At 49.7% G+C, this 20224-nt stretch overlaps 1 protein-coding gene across 1 annotated transcript in view; it reads left to right on the top strand.

Moving 5' to 3' along the window:
- Positions 1–20224, top strand: part of LOC126530532 (transient receptor potential cation channel subfamily M member-like 2) — a 214013-nt gene that overhangs the window by 114042 nt on the left and 79747 nt on the right. The window contains exons 6-9 of the mRNA XM_050177803.2: positions 1897–2141; positions 3090–3217; positions 5186–5377; positions 14227–14555. Of these exons, the coding sequence (XP_050033760.1) occupies positions 1897–2141; positions 3090–3217; positions 5186–5377; positions 14227–14555 (894 nt within the window). The remainder of the gene's footprint in view (positions 1–1896; positions 2142–3089; positions 3218–5185; positions 5378–14226; positions 14556–20224) is intronic.

Genomic DNA, 20224 nt, shown 5'->3' with positions numbered 1-20224 from the left:
TGATTGAAACGGTACTACAAAAGACGAGTATGAAGAAAGATAAGCATACACGCCAGCGTGTGTAGCTATACCTTCTTTCGCCCTCGTCTGTGTTAGCGCTATTTTGTGAGGTGCGATTTCATTATTGCCACTTTGTAGTGACGGTGAAGAACCAGTGAGTACCAAACTTTCAGTCACGAATCTAACATTTTATTGGGCGAACTTGTGCCCCCCCCCCCCCCCCCACTCAAAAAAAGAAACAAGCAACACTCGGAGTACACTCGCAGTAGCTACAAGCACACTCGTCGGTCATCGAAATATGATCCCCTGGTCAAGCGCGTCGGCTGTTTATACATGACTCATCGTGCATTACAGCGTAATCGCTGGCGCTCGCGTACGTCCCAGAATCTACACCACTGTTCACGTCGCGCGCACAATCTGATTAGGGAAGATTATTTCGCTAAAAAAATTAACCAACGATTCCTATACTCCCAAATGCGAAATTTGAGCCAGCTGTATACGTGTTTTCATTTCGTGGTATATTGAGGCATCGCACCGATCACTCCACCGACTGGCAAAGCCACGACGCGCGGCGCTGTATATAGACCGGCCACACAGTTGCCGCTTCCCGGCAGCTGCAGCTTACGCAACCGTATAATCTTTACCGGGAAACGCTTGCGGCGAACGCCATGCGCGAAGGCGAGCATTCTGGTTCTTTTTTTTTCTTTCCCCCGCCCCTGCCGCGCATGCGCGGACGAGAGCCCCATCTGGTGGTGCTTCAATGAGGTTATTCAAAAGGCGCAGCGCGACTGAGACGGAGGCAAAGAAACACAAAACCACATCGCAAGCGCTGGAAGAAATATGGTCCAGTAAAACTGATTTGGGTGAGTTGGTTCACACAACGCCTGTGATGTGGTTTTGTGTTTCTTTGTCTCCGTCTCAGTCGCGCTGCGCCTTTTGAATAGCTGTGAACCAAATCGCCCAAATCGAATTTCTACTGCACTTCAAGGTGGCTTCCTCCGCTTTCCTCCGCGCTCTCTTCGCTCTCGCCGTCTTTCATCCTTTGCTGCGCTCGTTCGCTCGGTTACGCCGAAGTACGACGCCGAGGCACGCCGACGGTCAACGCAGAAACGGGCGCCTAAAGGCTGCGCTGTAAAATCGGCGACAACATTCTAGAAAGTTACGATGCATGTATAATTGTCGTGCCTTTGGCCGAGCGTTAACTTTGTAACAATGCTGAGCAGGTGATAAAACGGTCACCTGAAAAGGATAAACAGTGAACGCCTGTCAGTATGTTCTGAAAGCACTGTGAACCTTGTAAACATCTGATAAAAGGACACAGCTCACAATTGAGAAAAGATTACCTTAGCACACTCAAACATTCTGCATGACGACATCACGCTGGAATACCGGGCATAATGAATATTTTGGCATGTTGTATACTGTAGGTCTCTGTGTGTTACGTAGCCTCGTGTCACGCAGCCTTGCAGAATCTGGATACACAAACTGAAAGATGTGTTTTTGCGCCCCCCTCAAAAAAAAAAAAAAAAAGAAGCGTTGTTGCAAACATCAGCAATGCAGCAAATAATTTTTTTTCACGCCTGGGCGGCACTCGGAAGCAAAGCGAATGCAACTGAAAGAAGCACTGCATGGAGACGTCATTAATAAAACGGCTTAAGATAAACAAATAAACACAGCGGTTTAAGACTAACCGCGCTACTAGTTATGCCGAAGTGAGACTGGGGATTTGCTACGAAACAAACCTCGTAAGAGGCCGTCGATAAGGAACAGCAACTCGGTTGTGCAGTCGCCACATTTGGGGCTGCAGAACGAACGGGGTGTCAGGGGCGAGGCAGAGCCGCTCGTGCGGAGGAAGCCGCGTTGTAAAGCACCTTGTTCGACGCTGCCTGCGCCCAGGAGTCCCGCCGTGTGGGACCCCGAGTTCGTGGAGAACTTCCTGAAACCCGAGCTGGCCTCGATGCTGTGCCTGCTGTACCCGGCGTACCGGGACAACGCCCTGGCCCGGAACCTGCTGCGCGACCGCATCGTCGAGTGCGCCCGGCTCTCCTGCCAGTCTCACTGCCTGACGCTCGTCGACATCCGAAGCCGTTCCTGCGACCTGACGCGCCTCGACGAGATCCTGCTCAACGCATTCTTTAAAGGTATATTGGTCACGCGCTTTTTGTCCTTCCCGTCGAGTGAAGCGACGGGTCATTACTGCGACACCGCGCTATAGGTGGTGCGTATTTGGCACGAGGATATTCGCGAGGAAAAATTGGCTTGACACAGGTTTTTAGCCAATGGAGGCGATCGACATTGATATTCTCCTGTTTTGGGTTGTATGACGAAGCCCAATGGTTTCTCGATAGTCGCACGCACCTCACGAAAGAGACACATTTCAGCATTAAAAACACCACCTCACTAAAGAGAGACATTTCAGCATGAAACACACACACACACACACACACACACACACACACACACACACACACACACACACACACACACACACACACACACACACGCACGCACACGCACGCACACACACGCACACACGCACACGCACACACCGCGTGCATGCATGCACTTCAACCCTTCTCATCGTTAGAGGTGTTGCCACGTATCCTTGACGCAGCATAAGAAGTACAGCCTTCGAGTGAGCGTGAATGTAATACTAGTGGGTTACCTTCCTTTTGGCTTTTTACGCGAGGTCGGCTCAAAACAGTGCTTGAGGAAGTTCGCTACGACCCAGAACGTGGGCTGATGGGCACGCCCAACGTCGAGCGTCTACGAACGTGAAAGCACATTCGCGTAATTTGCTGTTGTCGGCGACTTGTTTGCACAATTGACGTCTCTAGAGTAGATGACACATCCAGAAAGGAAATGAACGTCTGAAGCCTACTTGTTGGCATCACTTGCATCTCTTCATGGACACATCCGTGACGGAGAGGTCAAGTGCCTAAATGAGCGCGTTTTTTTCCGGTGGCAGTCTTGTGGAACTAAAACGACATTGTTTAGTTTCATTTCGGAAATGGGGCCATAGGAAAAAAAGTAAGTCAGACACGAGAACGCAAGCACCGACATTTTTCTTTAAATTATTCAAATTTCAGCCCAAAGGCCCGAAAGGGTCTTGCGCTTCAACCAAATGAAGAAGGACCTTATGCTCACCATCGACTGGAACTGCCCTGATGTGGCGATGTCACAAGTCTTCTTGAAGGATCCGTCTTGTAAATTCCAGGTGAGCAACATAGGGGCGCTGACGGGCAACGGAAGTACGCGGTTAGCAATGAACCATTCGCATCTCTTGGTTTAGGTATGTGCATAAAGTGGCTCATAAAAGCTGCAATATAGAAGACAAAGGCGATAAAGGTAATTAACGTTCCGTGATGGATGAAGAAGTGCGTACTGCACTTTCAGGTGTGCAATGCGTTAAAGTACTGTTGTATTTTTTCTGTTTCAAAAATAGCCGTGAGCGGGTACATGATGCCTTTCGGGCAAGCAACACATCGCCTAATAAAGGCTAACTACCCCGGCGATTTTTTGACCATGTCAAGGTAATGGAATATTTAGGTTCCCTCTTGTCACGCGTCTGAATTGTTCCGCAAGTTCGAAAATAATTTTACCTAATCAAAAAGGCGCAAACACGAAACCGGCACCTGACCTTAAGCAGCCGAGCGAACCCCTTCGTGTGACGTATGACCAGCGGGGGAGGCGCGCAAGGCATGCCGGTTTCGCCCGCGGGGCGTACGAAACCGGCCGAGAGCAAACGCTTGGCTGATTCGTGACCGCGTCGGACCTTCGGGTGGCAAGGTCAGCTGCACCAGCTCTTCGGATCTGTCAAACAGTGACACATACTATGATTCTGACGAATTCAATAGCGACGAACCGCCGTTCGCATTCGACCCGCCACCACGAGAGCCAGCGCCCATACACAATGGTATCGCGGTGCAACATAAGCACCAAGGGTAGCCCAAGCCTCTCATTTTTATAAGTGCTGCTTGTTATTTTAGGTGTTTTACCCTTTCTCAGGGAAGCGCTCCTCATAATCACTGTAAGATGTGGAGCACGACCTTCCGCGTTTGTGTCCCGCGCAAGAACGCCGCTGACAGTCCCAGTGCCTGACCGGTGCATTTGCTTGCGCCGGCAGGGGCAGCGACCGCTCGTTGTTCCCTTGAAACATAACGCTAGCCACTCATCGGTGAAATCAATTAATGTAAGAACATATCAAAACACGCAGCTTTTGTGCATGCAAGCACCGTTGCATCAGTCGAGTCGCGCTGATATGAGCGACCACGCACTTTCGAAAACAGCGAGCGGGAGATTGTATACAGTACGGCCGGGAGCGTTGTTAAGCTGCCTACTTGTCATTCTTCGTATTCTCTTAATGCACATAATCAGTGTGCTCCGTAAAGCAGACATAGATTATGACGTCGTGCGTGTGATCGTTCACTTAGAGAACGTGCGGTGTTCTCGTGGCATGGCAGTAACGCCGATGGCAGTATCACGGCCGCTCGATGCAGAAACAATTGGTGCTTTTGCATCGAGCGGCCGTGGCAATACTGACACCGTCAGTAGCTGAACGAAGCGGTTGTTTACGCTGCTGTATCGAAGGGGCCTCCGCTTGCTGCCCATTTGGGATGCGAGGCAAATAGTGCACCTCGGAAGCTAAATAATGAGTCAGCATAAAGATACGTAAAAATAGAGCCGTGTACGTAGTCACACTTAATTTAGGGAAGTGCCGGCGACTGCGACTGGCCGCCTTCAAGAACGGCAACGTACCCAGGTCGATACTGCTCCGTGTCCGCTTGTCGCTTTTTCTGACTGTACGAAATGAGAAATGGTTTATTTCAAATCCGTATACGGTCAAAACCGAACTACAGAAGCAGTTTTCTTCATCCTAACGACTTAATTAGCTTCCGGGCAGTCGCTCAGGTCCGCCAGCAGGAGACGCATGAACACCGCGACTGTGACACATAGGCTTAATCTCGGCTGAACGCAATCGGCATCTGTTCAAGCTGCGTTACTGTGTTATTACTCGCAGCACGAAACTCGAAGGACCGCTCAGCGGCGTTCAAATGGATATTAATGCTTTCGCGTATTCACAACTAATAAGTGCTTAGGTGTCCTCGGATTTTTATTTCTTTCGAAGAAAATCTGGATCGTAACACCTTCTGAGCTGTACTTTCATGACTCTGCGGGACGGCAGGTGGACCGAGACATCTTCGAGGAGGCCCTGGTTCGTTCGGACCGCGAAGAGTTCGTGCATATCTTCCTGGCGCGGGGATTCCGCGTCCACAAATACCTGACGCCCAGGCGGCTCAAGCAGCTCTTCAAGAAAGTCCAGGGAGAGCAGTTCTTCCGCTCTGTCTGCTGGGAGGGCGCCCTGGGACGCAGCCCAGTAGGTGATCTCTTCGATATTTCTGGTTCTCAGTGCACTGACGACTCTGACTCGACTGTTTGCAGTTCATTGACAGATGTAGCGCTTCACGCTAGCCTTGCTGCCCGAAACTTTGACACTGAGACGCACTCTTTACCATCCACTACCACCACGAATTGGTGGAACTGGTGCGAGAACGTCATGGTGCGGTCGATGTGGTGCGGGCACCACCTACGTTTCCTCTTCGCCTCGTTCCTGGCCCACTAAGCTTATAACGCTTTTAGAGGGGCTTCCATTTCCGATTAAGTTGCATTACACAGGTTACTTTGTACTGACGGAACAGGACACGAAATGGTTTTGCTATGTAAACAAAACATTGATTTACTAAGGGAAACTTGGGCGTTGGTTTGGTGTGTTTCTGCATTCTTTCGTTTTGGCTTTAATCGTGTGAATCATGTTGTACTTTCTATGACCTGCCTTGTTATTGCGCTATCAACTATACGGACTCTGGAGGCGCATTCGCGTGGTCGGCGCCGCCGTTGTCGTGTGCTCCCGCTCGCTGGCGCATGCGCGGTACGCGCGCGGAGGATTATAATTTGTCTCGCACTATTTTGGCAGCGAAGTGTACGCTATAGCGGGAATCAACGAATCAGGAGTGCTATTCTGCGAAAGTGCTGTGTTCTTCCGCCGTGGAGCGTCGTCTGCAGCTCTAAAACGAGGCCGCATATTGCACGAAAGGGCGCAGCGTTGATAGCGATAGCCAATTTTGAGACTACAGAAGTAAGGTTCGCAGTATTATCGGCCGTATATATTGCTGCAAGTATTCGCGTACTAATTAAATTGACGAGTATGGTGTCACGCGCGCACAGGCAAGCATGAATAGATCTCACTAGACGACCGCTAGCACTCGCCGTCACAACGCTGGCGCGATGCGTCTCCGAAATTTGTGCTCATGCGACCTCCAACACTATTAGCGGCGAATGACTTTGACGCCTACGGCAACGTGTGATTTGCCTTCGCGACGAATCAATCTTTCTTTTTTTCTTGGAGGTTTCAATATCATTTCTTAAGTTGCATCGCACTGTATGTTTATCGGTCTTCTCGGCGAGCATTTTCCCGCTGATTATTCTCAATCAAGTGCATTCATTGCGCGGTACGTGCTAAAACAAACATGAGCATATGTCATACCTTTCTTTAATGCGCTTTTTACCGTTACATTTCCATTACAGTGAAATTGCCAGGCTCTAGCATCAACAAGTTCATGGGTAAGAGCTTCATGGCATTACCCGGGCAGCGCGCGCGGGCGAGCGTCTCAGTGCGCGCTTTGTGCTACTCACCGAATATCGCATGCAGCTTCGACACCGTAGCAGAAATCTTTCTCGCATAAGTGCTTGCTGCACACTCGAGTTGTAGCCGGTGGCTGCTTGTCGGTTCTAGGTTTCGCGATCTAAGCTTCGCGCAGCTTCTTGTCCTGTGAGTACGTGCGAATAAGGCTGACACCGCGCTCAGTTGCGTGTGTCCGGCACTGCGGCACCGAGCAGTAGCCTAACATGTTGTGTAGTGGATCCGATTCCGCCGCCGAAGCCGTGGGCGTCTGCACAACGAGCGGATGTTTATGTTTGCGGCGCCGGCCTCCTCGGCATGGAAGGCACGTACAATAAAGGTTCAGTTTCACCACCGCTCGGCTGCTCGCCGGTTGCTCTCAAAGTTCGTTCTCTTCTCTCTGCGCGCGTCTGTCTATAGCGGACGCATTTCGCGCCCCTATAGCTTGGTGACGCGGACGTAGCAAGCTCACGCAATGGAAGACGAAATGAACACTACAGTGTTCAGCAACGACGCCCCGGCTCTTCAGGCCCAGTCAACAGTGCCAGGCGACATACCTGCCCCCAGCGTTGCAATGGACGCCATTTCCAACGCCCAGCTGCGGCTGCCGCCATTTTGGCCGAAGAATTCCGCCGTGTGGTTCACGCAAGTAGAAGCCCTCTTCGATCTGCGGCGCATCACATGGCAACGTGTGATGTACCTGCATGTCGTCTCAGCACTTTCCTCCGAGGTAGCTGATGAGTTCGACGACGTCATGAGAGCCCCACATCCGGCCGCACCCTACGACCATTTCAAGGCCACAGTGCTCGCACGCAAAACCGTGTCCGAGAGAAGCCGCTTGCAGCAACTCCTCAACGCGGAAGAACTCGGCGATCGGCGACCGTCGCAGCTATTGCATCGGATGCGGCAGCTACTCGGCGACCGTACCCAAGACTCCGACAGTCCATTATTGCGCGAGCTGTTTCTGCAACGCTTGCCTAGGACACTTGTCGTGGTTTTGGCAGCTGCGGATGATATGCCTCTTGACAAACTGGCAGAGCTCGCGGACCGCGTGAACGACTACTCCGGCGCAAGCTCCGCGGTGTCCTCGACCACTGTCACATCAGACCTCGAGGCCCGGCAATCTCGCCTCGAGGAGAAAATTGACAGGCTGATGGACACCATGGCAGCAATGCAGATGGACACGCCTCGTCGCTCTCCACTGGCTAGGGGTGGCTCACGTTCGTGTTCCCGTTCCCGCCCAAGACACACTTCTGACGGCTTCTGCTGGTACCACACCAGGTTCGGCGCCAGCGCTGCAAAATGTTGACAGCCTTGTCGCTGGCAGGGAAACATGGAAGCGAGTCACTAATGGCGGCGCGTGACTCAACCGCTCAGCGAAGCCGCCTATTCTACATCACAGACAGGATCGCAGGCCATCGCTTTCTTGTGGACACTGGTGCACAGGTAAGCGTCATTCCTGCCTCTCGCCAGGACCGACACCGTTGTCCGAGGACTGCGCCTTTGCAAGCTGTAAATACATCCACAATCGCAACATATGGCCAACGCTCCCTCACCATTGACCTGGGCCTGCGTCGCATATTTCGGTGGATTTTCATCCACGCCGACGTGCGCTTCGCCATACTAGGTGCGGACTTTCTTACCCATTTCGGTTTGAACGCGAATCTCCGCTCCTGTCAACTTGTGGACTGTACGACCAGCCTCTCCGTGCAAGGTATCCTCGCACCGCTGTCCGCCTCTACGGAACCAGCTCCGCATTCGCCATCATCAGAATTCGCCTCTATCCTCAGTGAATTTCCTGAACTTACCAAACCTAGCACTTTGGAACTTCCGGTGCGGCACACTGTGACGCACCACATCGTCACCACGGGTCCTCCAGCGTCCTGCAAGCCACGACGTCTTGCTGGAGACCACCTCGCCACAGCTCGCAGAGCATTTGATCACATGCTGCAGTTAGGCATAATCCGCCCATCGTCAAGCAGCTGGTCATCTGCCCTGCACATGGTGCCCAAGCGTGACCCCGGAGATTGGCGCCCTTGTGGAGACTATCGTGCATTGAATGCCCGCACCGCTCCCGACCGGTAACCGCTCCCGCACATTCACGACTTTGCTACCACTCTTGCTGGAACAACCATATTTAGCAAGATTGACCTAGTCAAGGCACATAATCAAATTCCTGTGGAACCAGCGGACATACCGAAGACTGCCATCACAACACCTTTCGGCCTATTCGAGTACGTCCGCATGCCTTTCGGTTTACGTAATGCAGGCCAACCTTTCCAACGCTTCATCGATGAAGTCATACGCGGTCTGCACTTCGTCATCGCCTATCTTGATGATCTGCTGGTGGCAAGTTCTTCACCAGAGCAGCACGCTGACCACCTGCGGTTGCTGTTTTCGCGGCTGCAGGAACATGGCTTAACTATCAACACAGCCAAATGTGTCTTTGGTATTGACAACGTCGAATTTCTTGGACACCTTGTCACACCTGAAGGAATCAAGCCATTGGACAGGAAGGTTCAAACTCTGCGGGATTTTCCACGTCCAACGTCGCTTCGCAAGCTCCGCGAATTTCTCGGGCTTCTGAACTTCCATCGTTGGTTCCTGCCTAATATAGCGTGCATCATTCTACCTCTGACCGACATGCTGAAGGCTCCAAAGGCACCATCTGCGATCTTGGAGTGGACATCCGAAGCAGACGCCGCCTTCCAATAAGCCAAGAATGCCCTGGCACAAGGCACCCTCCTAGTGCATCCCCTAACTGACGCGCCCATGCGGCTCATCACCGACGCCTTCTCCAGTGCCTTTGGTGCAGCTCTGCAACAATTCCAGCAGAATTTGTGGTGTCCACTCGGTTTCTTTTCGCAGAAGATGAAGCCGGCAGGAACTCGATACATCACTTTCGACCGCGAACTCCTGGCTGTCTACCTTGGCATTCGCCACTTTCGCCACCTTCTCGAAGGTACCGTGTTCCATGTGCTGACGGATCATAAGCCACTGACATTCGCTTTCCGTGGAAACCACAGCACACACACGTCCCGGCAAATTCGGCGCCTCCATTTTATCTCCGAATTCACGGTCGACCTACGGTACATCGAAGTACCCGTTAATGCGGCTGCCGATGCCCTGTCACGTGTCGACGCGTTTTCCGCTGCTGCTGTGGATTTCGAGATCATCGCAGAGGCACAACATTCTGACAACGAGCTGCGCGACCTGCGTGCAGGGTCCACATCTCTCTCGTTTGCTGAGGTGCCACTGCCGTTCTCCTCCGGTACGATCGTCTGCGACATGTCAACAGGCTGTGCCCGTCCATTTGGGACTTCCTCGCACCATCGTCAAGTCTTTGGCAAGCTACACGACTCGAGCCATCCTGGTGTTCGCGCCACTCAGCGCCTCATTACCTCCCGTTATGTGTGGCCCGGTATCAACGCAGATGTCCGCCGCTGGGCTCGAGAATATCAACGCCACCAACGTGCAAAAACGACCCGCCACACCAATCACCACTTCAACCCTTCCGTCCGCCCGACTCTCGCTTTGACCACGTTCACATCGACATTGTCGGTCCGCTGCCTTCATCGCGTGGTAAACGATGCATCCTCACCTGCGTTGACCGCTACACGCGCTGGCCTGAAGCGTTTCCCGTACACGATATTACGGTGCCAACCATGACGTCCATTTTCGTAGCCGGTTGGATATTTCGTTTCGGCTGCCCCAGCGTGGTAACAACCGACCGCGGACGACAGTTTGAAAGTGAGCTCTTCGGAGCGTTAACAAGCATCCTCGGTATCCGCCACATCCACACAACTGCATACCATCCGTCAGCAAATGGAATGGTGGAAAGGCTGTAGTGGATCCGATTCCGCCGCCGCCGCCGTGGGCGTCTGCACAACTAAAGCCCCTGCATCCACGCGCCACCCCGCCATACACGTTTCCGCCTGGTCGGCGGAAACGTGTATGAAGGGGCTTTATGCACAACGAGCGGATGTTTGTTTGCGGCGCCGGCCTCCTCGGCGTGGAAGGCACGTACAATAAAGGCTCAGTTTCAGCGCCGCTCGGCTGCTCGCCGGTTGTTCTTAAAGTTCGTGCTCTTCTCTCTGCGCGCGTCTGTCCATAGCGGACGCATTTCGCGCCGCTATATGTTGGACACCTTCAAAAGCAGCCAATACATATTATAGGGCTTTTAAGTGTTGTCAAGCAGACACCCGAAGCGGGAAAACCTCTCCACTTGCCCAGAACCGCAGCGCAGGTGGGACTTTAAACTTGCGTTTTGAGCTCGCTTCAGCGCTTCTGGAGCAGCCGACGCGGCCGCTGTGTCCACGTGATCACTCATTACACGTCACACCGACGGCAGCGCCAGCTTTTCCAGCGGTGGAGCTCGGCCGGGAATACAGCGCACGCGAAACGATCAGCAATCTCGGCGCTTAGTTTCGTGTTTTGAGTTCCCAGGCTGTTCGGCTGTTCGTGCGTGCGGCGCTTGACCACGGCGTGCTCATTGTTTCTGGGCATTTCTGCGGCCGCGCTTCTATAAAGAATCCTTATGTTGTAAACAAACAGGCATAGTATATGTAGTACATTGCAAAAGAGCAGACTAACATTGACACTTCTGTCGGCATCTTCGTGATCCCCGGCTCCGACATATTGTAGGTTTTTCGCGCAGCCGCGTGCCGTTGCGACAGCCGACGATCAAACCTCCGCAAATGTATGCGCCGACTGTCGGGTATAAAAATGGCCTGCGCGCCGTGCACCTGGGGCGGTAGAGGGTGAGTGTGCTGCAGCTGTTTGTTTCTTCAGTTCCGTTGCCATTCCAGGCGGATTTGTGCCGTCGGCGTCGCCTTAATGTCCCGCATTCCAAGGGAGAGAACATCGTCGCCGCGCGCCATATGCTGTATGCGCGCGTGAAATCATGCGAGGGTGAGTCGGCGATGGCGGATCAATCTCGCGCGCGCAAGGGAGCAAAGCGGAGAGGCGGCGCGCCGTCTTCAGTCGTGCGCAAGGCACCGGGAGTAGCGTATGCTAGGATATCTCTCAGTCATATAGCTAACGGTACAAGGTAGATTTTGAAGGAAAAAAAAAAGATTAAGGAGGTGTATAATGCTAGATAACAAAACGTGTATAGCATACCTGATTAAATAAAGCAGGCTAGGTGACTATTTGTCACCGCCCCGTTTCAAAGGGAACGCAATTAAATCATCATCATCGCAGGAACGAGAAGGGCGCGGGGCGGCCTTCCTACTCCGGTATCGGTTGCGCATGGCGCCGCCGCGCGGGCCCTATCTTGAAAGCTATCTGCGATGAGGACAGAGTGCACCGAGTGCTGATAGCTTCGTGTGCGCTGTGCTTTCGACGCTTAGTTCGCGTGGATGAGAGGCGCAGCACAAAGGTCAGTTTGCTTGCTGCTGCATCCGCACTTCCTCACTCCAGCGTTTTGGCAGCGAGTTTCCGCGGTCATCGAGTGAGGTTTAAATTTTTTTATTGAACTGAAAATAACAGAAAGAGATGAAGTCACCTTATAATGGTGACGACTGCTCCTTTTCGCGTAGCAGAAACAACAATATGTAAATAATGCGTCGTAAGAAAATGAAAAGAAACTGCATCATACGGCCAGAAATCCACAGCACACAGTACTATACACCCGTGAACATATATATATTAACGGCAAATGCGAGTCGCACTATAATGAGTTTGTAAACAAAGTCACAAACTCACACAAGCAGCCGCATCGTAAACTGCGATGATCATATAAACAGATGAGGAATTACAGAGTTAAAATAATGTACGCACAGAATACAAAAAAGCTTAACACGTAATATACAAGTGCCAATAAGTACAAATAATAAAGCAAGTTATAATTACATTGTGTGACTATTCAGTGCGACACCTAGTACTTGTTAAGGATGCCAGTGTCTTTGTAGCAGTTTTCAAGTGCATTCAATGCTTTTCGCTGTGCTATTTTCGACGTCCATGGGCCCAGCAATTTTGCGAGTGAGAAAGGTCGGTGAGGATCACTGGAGTGTAGCTCTTGTTCTAACTGCCATCTTTGCGTCGCGTATATGGGTTACTCGAGGAGTAGATGGCAAAAATCCTCATCGTCGTGCTCACTGGAGCAAGCCGGGGAACAAGCCCGTTTTGTGTGATATAGGAAATGTTAAGTGTAGGCTCTCCCAAGGCGCAGTCGATGAATTAGTGTCTCGGCATTTTTCGAAAGTTCTGCATCGAGCAGGTGTTTGAGTTGAGGGGCCACTTCATGAGGAATTCATTCCGGAGTAGTTTCATTAAACCAGGTTGACATACACAAGTCCTTTAGTACTCTTAATATGCGTTGTGTGTCCATTGGTGATAAAGGGATAAGTTGAATTTCTGCATCTTTATGGGCCGATATCGCCATTGAGTTCGCTAATTCGTTGCCTACTATACAAGCATGTCTCAGGACCCACTGTAATATCACTTCATGTTTTCTGTCATTAGCCAGAGTTAAACTGTTGAGCACTGCATATCATATTTGTGCATGTGGTTGGCTGCCACCAATATTTTCAAGACATGCTAAAGCCGATAAGGAGTGTGCAAATTACCCACATTGTGGGTGTCTCATATGTTTTGATAAAATAAGTGGCTTAGATACTTGCCACTAATTCCGTTATTGTTTGTGACGACGTGTGTCCTAGTTTACAAGCGTGCTCTACCTGTAAGGACATAAGCTGCAGTCGCACATTCTTTGATTACAGAACCGTCTGTGTAGATGTGAATAGGTTCCCGGTGCTTGTTCATGCTTGCGTGTGCGCGCTCGAGACATCATGCTTGTAATTAGTAAGCGAATGTTTACACCATTATGGGGCCGATAAAACTATTATCCTTGCTTTGCATAGCTGTCTACGAATTTGCTATTGCAATCGATGCTTCGCCTTTCTGGTGAAACTGCTTCTTTTCCCGTTTCACCGACGCGTTTGGCAAACATTTTGGACTAGCTGGTAGCAGCCAAGGCGCCGCCCTCTACAAAGAAAATCGGTGAAGCGGACCAAACGATCCAAGAAATAAATGTACTACTTAGCCGTTTACCACTTGGAAAAGCAAATTTTGCAAAGTAACTTTTGCAAACTCAGTCACCTGTCTTAACCTTAATTGCTTGCTCAGAAACTTCGCTCCGGTGGAGTTTGTCAGGGTCAAAATTATGCAAATACAACGCACGTGTCACAATCTCTATGAAGCGAAGCTAGGCGACATTATTGTTAAATTATTGGTTCATGTATACGACATGTCCCTCTTGCTTTGATATTTTCGCCAAATGTTTTCATTGCTTTCTAAAAAGGACTAATTATATTTTCTTAAATCTGTCCGGATCTTAGGCAATCCTCTTGCCGGTTACGCACTGTGCTTAACGGGAACGACGAGCCGTTCTTAGAGGAGAACCAAACTAAATCAGATCGTCTGCTCCTTTGATCTGTACCCATGTAACCTATTAACATTGTTCGGCACCAACATTGACCTGTACTACGCGTGTTTGCATACAAACATCACCTTCTATAACTGCGTCGATCTCTCACGGGATACAGTTCTCCAAGCTGGGCAAGCACTTTGTTGACACCGAGCTGAACTGGCTGATCGAGACACTGACAGGCCTGCACAACTTCGTGGACAGCCAGGAACTGTCCATGAACGCGGCGGGTATCTACACCCTGGACCCCAGTGCGGCCGAGCGCAAGGCCCTGGCACTGCTGGCGCTCTGGTGCGCGTTTACGCAGCGCACCGCGCTGGGCAAGCGCCTGTGGCAGTGCTGCGACCAGCCCATCCACCTGGCGCTGCTGGTGTCCATGACGTACGGACGGCTGGCCAACCTTGTCCACGAGGGCAACACCAAGAAGGACCTGTTGGATGCCTGCGAGTGAGTGCTGCATGTGCTTGGCCCTCACTGCACGTACGTGTCTCTGTGCTCGCTCGTTAAACGTGTGGTCGTTTGGTTCACGAATAATATATAGCCATGAGGGCCAGTATACGTGAACGTTTATCGGGTATTGACACCTGCAGTGAGACGTTTAGCACGTTTTATAATGCCAATTATGTGGACACTACACTGCAGGCGTATGGTCCATACGAAGTCCAAGTGCAATAACATCCTGTCGCGCACCGCGCACCGTATGCTGTGGGTGCGAAGGAAAGCGTGCGAAGCTAAGCCGAGAATGTTAAGCTGGATTCACACGACGGATGAAATCGTGGACGAATCAGTCATGTGACATGTTACGTGCATGGGGTCACTTGGCGGCTAGCATTCCCACGACAGAGGATGTGACAGCGAGGACGGAGAAACCCTAATTCCCGCGCTCCCGGAACCGTGGGTGACAGTGCAAGCTCGTGGGGCTGATTTGTCTTTCCAGCGTATACCACGAGGTGCCTCGAGCGGATCGAGAGAGCGCGGCGGGAACGGGTGACGTATGATGATGGGATACGCAGTCCGCAAGCGCAAATCGTGATTTGCTCCGTCGTGGGGATACAGCTTTATGGTGCCTTGGTACGCGCCCAACGCTGGAGGTTACGTGATTAAGCGTGTGCTAGAATAACAGAGCTCTAGCCTATAGCTGTGGCTGTAGCCTATACGCGGCCCGTGCGCTATATCTTGGTGGTAGCCTGTGGCGGGTGCAACGTTTGAGGGCGAGTCGAGATGGCTCTTGGTTCGCACTGTATACCCGCGCACCTAGTGTTAGAGGTCGCGTAATCTCAAGATTTGCAGGCGCGGTGAAGCGAGAGACAAGACGAAAAGTGCGCTCCCCTCCCTGCTGTCGGCGCTCTTTATGATACCAGCGTTGTGACCGCGAGCGCTCGCGGTCATACAGTGAGATCTGTTCGTGTTCGCCTGCGCGTGCAGACACCATTCTTGCTAATTTAATCAGTAACCGAATGTTAACTGCAAATTATACGGCCGATAAAACTACGAAACTTACTTTGTGTAGTCTGTGCTGTCGCTATCAATGCTTCGCCTTTCGGGTGAAACTGCTACCGTGTTTTTTTTTCAACGCTGCGTGCGTTGCTCATGTTCCATTCACGGCCGAAATGCACACATTTTTAATGCCGCTTGATGCACAAGTATGCGACCAGCATGCGCTATCGAGCGCCTGTAGGTGCGGATAATTCACGCAAGCACCTGGCCAGTTTTGCTGCTGCCAGCTGTATAGACCTCTCCCAGGGTACGTCACGCATGGCCGGCTACGTCACAATGTGACGTCACCGGCACACGTGCAGTGGCTCTGTTTGGCAAAACAGCGCCTCCGCCAGCACTCGGCGGGGTGCAGTGGCGCAGCCCTTGGTGCATGTCTGCGCCACGTGGACGCGTTTCTTTTTTTAAACTTCCGCCGTTATCAGTCAGATTAGCACTATTGTGTGCCAGAGAACATTGGTGTGTGCTGAACTGCGTGATGAAAAACTGGCGACGCTGGCTTGTTTTACTTGCGCAAGTGAACAACGGGTTTGTGGTGGACTGTGCGATGAAGGACATCGACGTCGGCTTTTCTTCGGAAGTGTACCACGTTTGTTGCGTCACGATAAAGTGCGTGGCAAAAAATAGCGACGTTATGGGCTCATCTTTGCGTAACAAAACGGACCGCATTGCTGTGTGGATGTGCATATATGCGTGTGTCCGTGCGGTGTAATGCGCGATTAGCAATGCATCGTGTTTGCGAAAATGCGGACGCGCGTGCCTCGTAATAGAGGCAATGTTAGTGGTGACCACTGTAGGCATCGGCAGAAGTTCAGGGCCCGTCGTTTTTGTACAGGTGGGAATGAATGAGATCCGATGATCAGTGAGCGCATATATCTCAGTGCCCTCTGCGCTGTGCGGGGAAAAAAGAAAATGTTTGAACGTAATCTATCGGCTTAGAGGTATGGCTGCATATGAGCTCCGCGCATTTTCTTCGCCACTTCCGTAACAGCGCACGCCATCGCCACAAGGAGCGCGCATAGCATGTTTTCACTAGGGTGCCTCGATGTCCTCCTCCGGAGCGGCGGGCGAGGAGGACATCGAGGCACCCTAGTTTTCACTAGGGTGCCTCGATGTCCTCCTCGCCCGCCGCTCCGTAGCGGCGGGCGAGGAGGACATCAAGGCACCCTAGTTTTCACCATTGCTATAGTGCCTATACCATTGCCCAAGCTGGGTGTGTGTACGCTTCGCCTCCGGGATTGACCACTCGACAATTGGTGTGATTCACCCTGCACGGTACACGCTGTTATTCCTTGGCGGAAACACCTTCCAACAAATGAGGTGGTCGCGCAACGCATCAACACATAATAGAATTTGCGCTAATGCAATTTTATACATAGTGAAGTGTCTGCATTATTGTGCTTTATTTTTTGGACCCCTGACTAGCCCATGGCTACGGGTCCAAACAGTGTGGGACACATTCCTATTGTGTTTTCAAGGATTAATAAACAAATTAAATTTGAAACTGGACAACTTATTCCGCAGCAGAACGGTACCCACGCTGTAAGGATTGTTTATATTCCGTAACTCCTGCGCATTGCTGCTAAACCACAGCTTAGAATTTCAGAAAGCTGCAGTAAAGTCACATTCGTGAAACGAATCTTGGAAATACACAACTGATCTACCAGGCCCACTCTATAGGCTCAAACAGGCGCGCATACAGCTTGCTGCGTGCTCGTTAGCCTCAACGCCACAACCAACGGCATTTGGTCGCCAGCCTTTAACAGCTAACGTTAGCTGCACGCGACAAGCAAAAAAGAATGAGTTTGGGAACTGCTTAGACCGCTCTCTTTCGCATTATTTCACTGCACATTCAAGAGATAGAAAAGTTCTTCAAGCACTGAAAATGAAGCACTTGTAAAGAAATTTTCATTTGGTAACGTTTTCTCAAAAATAACTCGGGAGGTAAAGGGTTAAAAGTATGTGAACTTAAAGCAAGTAAGTCTAGCTGCAACATAGAGCATTAGTTTCCTGGTTTGATAGACAAACTCAGACATTACAGGAATGTATTTTGGGGTTTCACAAATACTTGCCCTAGTAGCACGCTTTGTTGCCTCAGTGTGGCCACAACGTTAGCTTCTAACATTGCCTTAACGTGGCTAGCGTCCTCTTTTTGCAACGTTAACGCAACATACATAAGACAACGTTGAGACAATATTGCTCCAATGTTACATCAACTTTCAGTCAATGTTAAAGCAACTTCTGGAGACAATATAAATGCAACATTGCTACAACTTTTTATTTGCACACATGCAACGTTCCCACGACAATGTCACTGCAATATTGCCGCAATGCTGTCATAACATTTCAGAAACTTTGAGACCGCATTCTAAATCACTGAAATATTTCAGCTATCAATGGTTGCTGGTCAATAAAATAATCTCGTGAAAGGCTAAACAGTCTGCAATGGTATCCTCATACCACAACGGTTACGGCAGTTTAAGGTCGCAAGAATGAGCAACTGACCATTACTCCTTGCTACACAGTGATGCGGTGCTGTGCTATAGAATACAAATACTTACAAGGCTGCACAGCACAACACATTGTTTTTCCATACTTTTCAGACCGCTTACTCTAAACAAGTTCTTTATGTAATATTCATCAGCTCTCTACTAGTGCTCTTGATCATCTAGATGCTACAAGCTGCCGTAACCTGAAGATACCACTGCACGTGGTTATTCTGACAATTAGAATGATTTATATATATGGGTGCACATCACAAGTAGCCATCATTTGTTTCTGATAACGCTATTTTATTTGTCAAGAACTGAATCAACTACACTAGCATCAAGCTTCAGACTGCTGTATAACTGCACTTTAGCTTGGCATACAGCTAGTTTCACAAATATAACTTAGAAAAAGGAAGCAGACATATAATACACTTAATATTACATGAACACATTAGCACAGCTTGAAAAATGTGCCATGTGAGCTTACATTTCACTAATATGATTTATATTATTTAATTACTTTATAAATATGATTATATTATTTAATTACTTTACAAAGAAACTTGCAACAATCTACAAAACAGCACACATGCAGCCTATTTTGGCTACTCAGGAACAAAAACCATAGCTAATGTTTTGAACAGTTTGAACAAAGAATGAAGGCAGGTTCCAAATTTGTCGAGCACTGCAGTGACTGCACACAGATTTTCAAGTGTGAAAATCATTAGCAGAAGCAGACCACAAACCACATGTGAAGTGACAGAGGCGCATTATATTAAAAATGCTGGTTCACAATATGTGAGCAATACTTCAGTTGCATTATATAACATAGAAATAGTGTTTCTTTAACGTTTTTTTTGTGATAAAGTTGTGATATGTTCCTTTTTCCTTGTACGGTGTGCGCCTGCGCTGGACTGAGGGCATTTAAGTAGTGTCTGCATCATTAAATAACCAGTTGTCAGTGAGCGCCATGTTTTATCCTTCTTCCCAACTTAAGTAAAACGGCGAGATAAGCGAATTTGTACATACTTGAAGAAAACAGTGCAGCAACAGGGACAAGACAGAAGACTGTACAGGTGCTGACTAGCAACTGAAGGTTTATTGAAAAGGAAAACATAAAATATACTCCCTTTACAACCTAGAGCACGCATGGTCTACACCAACAACTCTGATAAGCTGTCAACTTCAGTCATGGTGGTCAGCTACAACAGGTAACAGTCATGAACGAGGACGGATGGGGTGATTACGCATGTGTTGCGGACCCCATCCGTCCTCGTTCATCACTGCGAACTGTTGTAGCTGACCACCAAAACTGAAGCTGACAGCTTATCAGAGTTGTTGGTGTAGACCATGCGTGCTCTAGGTTGTAAAGGGAGTATATTTTATGTTTTCCTTTTCAATAAACCTTCAGTTGCTAGTCAGCACCTGTACAGTCTTCTGTCTTGTCCCTGTTGCTGCACTGTTTTCTTCCAAGTCTCCTTCATCCCTTGTTTGGCCATGTGCCGTTGCACTGGAAAACTACAAATTTAAAGTACTGTCAACATTTGCCTCAAAAATTCAGCACATCTAGAAACTTCTTGTCCCCTTGTCCCCTGGTGGCCTCCAGCTGCTCATGATGATGGTCTGATTCATGACATCAAAGGCGAAGCTGCATCCCTGCAAAAAAATAAATAAATATGTAAAGAACCAAAAATTTTCTATCATAAGCATCTTGGTGGACACACTTCCAATAGCAAAACCTCTAACAACAAAAAGTGCAACATTAAGTGCAGGTTGCTGACACTGCTCAAAAATATGGATCAAGGATGAGGAAAAGTAAAATAACATATATACTTGCACTAAGATATCTTCCAAATTAACAAAACACTTCCTATTTTGTCTGCCCCCAACTTAAAACCAGAGGTTATTTAAACTCCAGTAATGCATGCAATAAAATGCACATATTTATTAGGAAATATTTAGTGTTGGCGCCTCTAAATTGCTGATCTATAACTGCCAATCATTAAAGTACTGAACTGTCTCTTACCGTTTCTTCTGTCTTGATGGTGCATAACGGAGCCATTCGGCAATCGAAAGATGTATTTGTGACTCCGTGGCCTGTGCGAAATTGCTTTTCAGCGTTTCTGAAAAACA

The sequence above is a fragment of the Dermacentor andersoni genome, chromosome 4 (genome assembly GCF_023375885.2).
Source record: "Dermacentor andersoni chromosome 4, qqDerAnde1_hic_scaffold, whole genome shotgun sequence".
NCBI classification, from domain to species: Eukaryota; Metazoa; Arthropoda; class Arachnida; order Ixodida; family Ixodidae; genus Dermacentor; species Dermacentor andersoni.
This window is presented reverse-complemented; position numbering and strand designations above follow the sequence as displayed.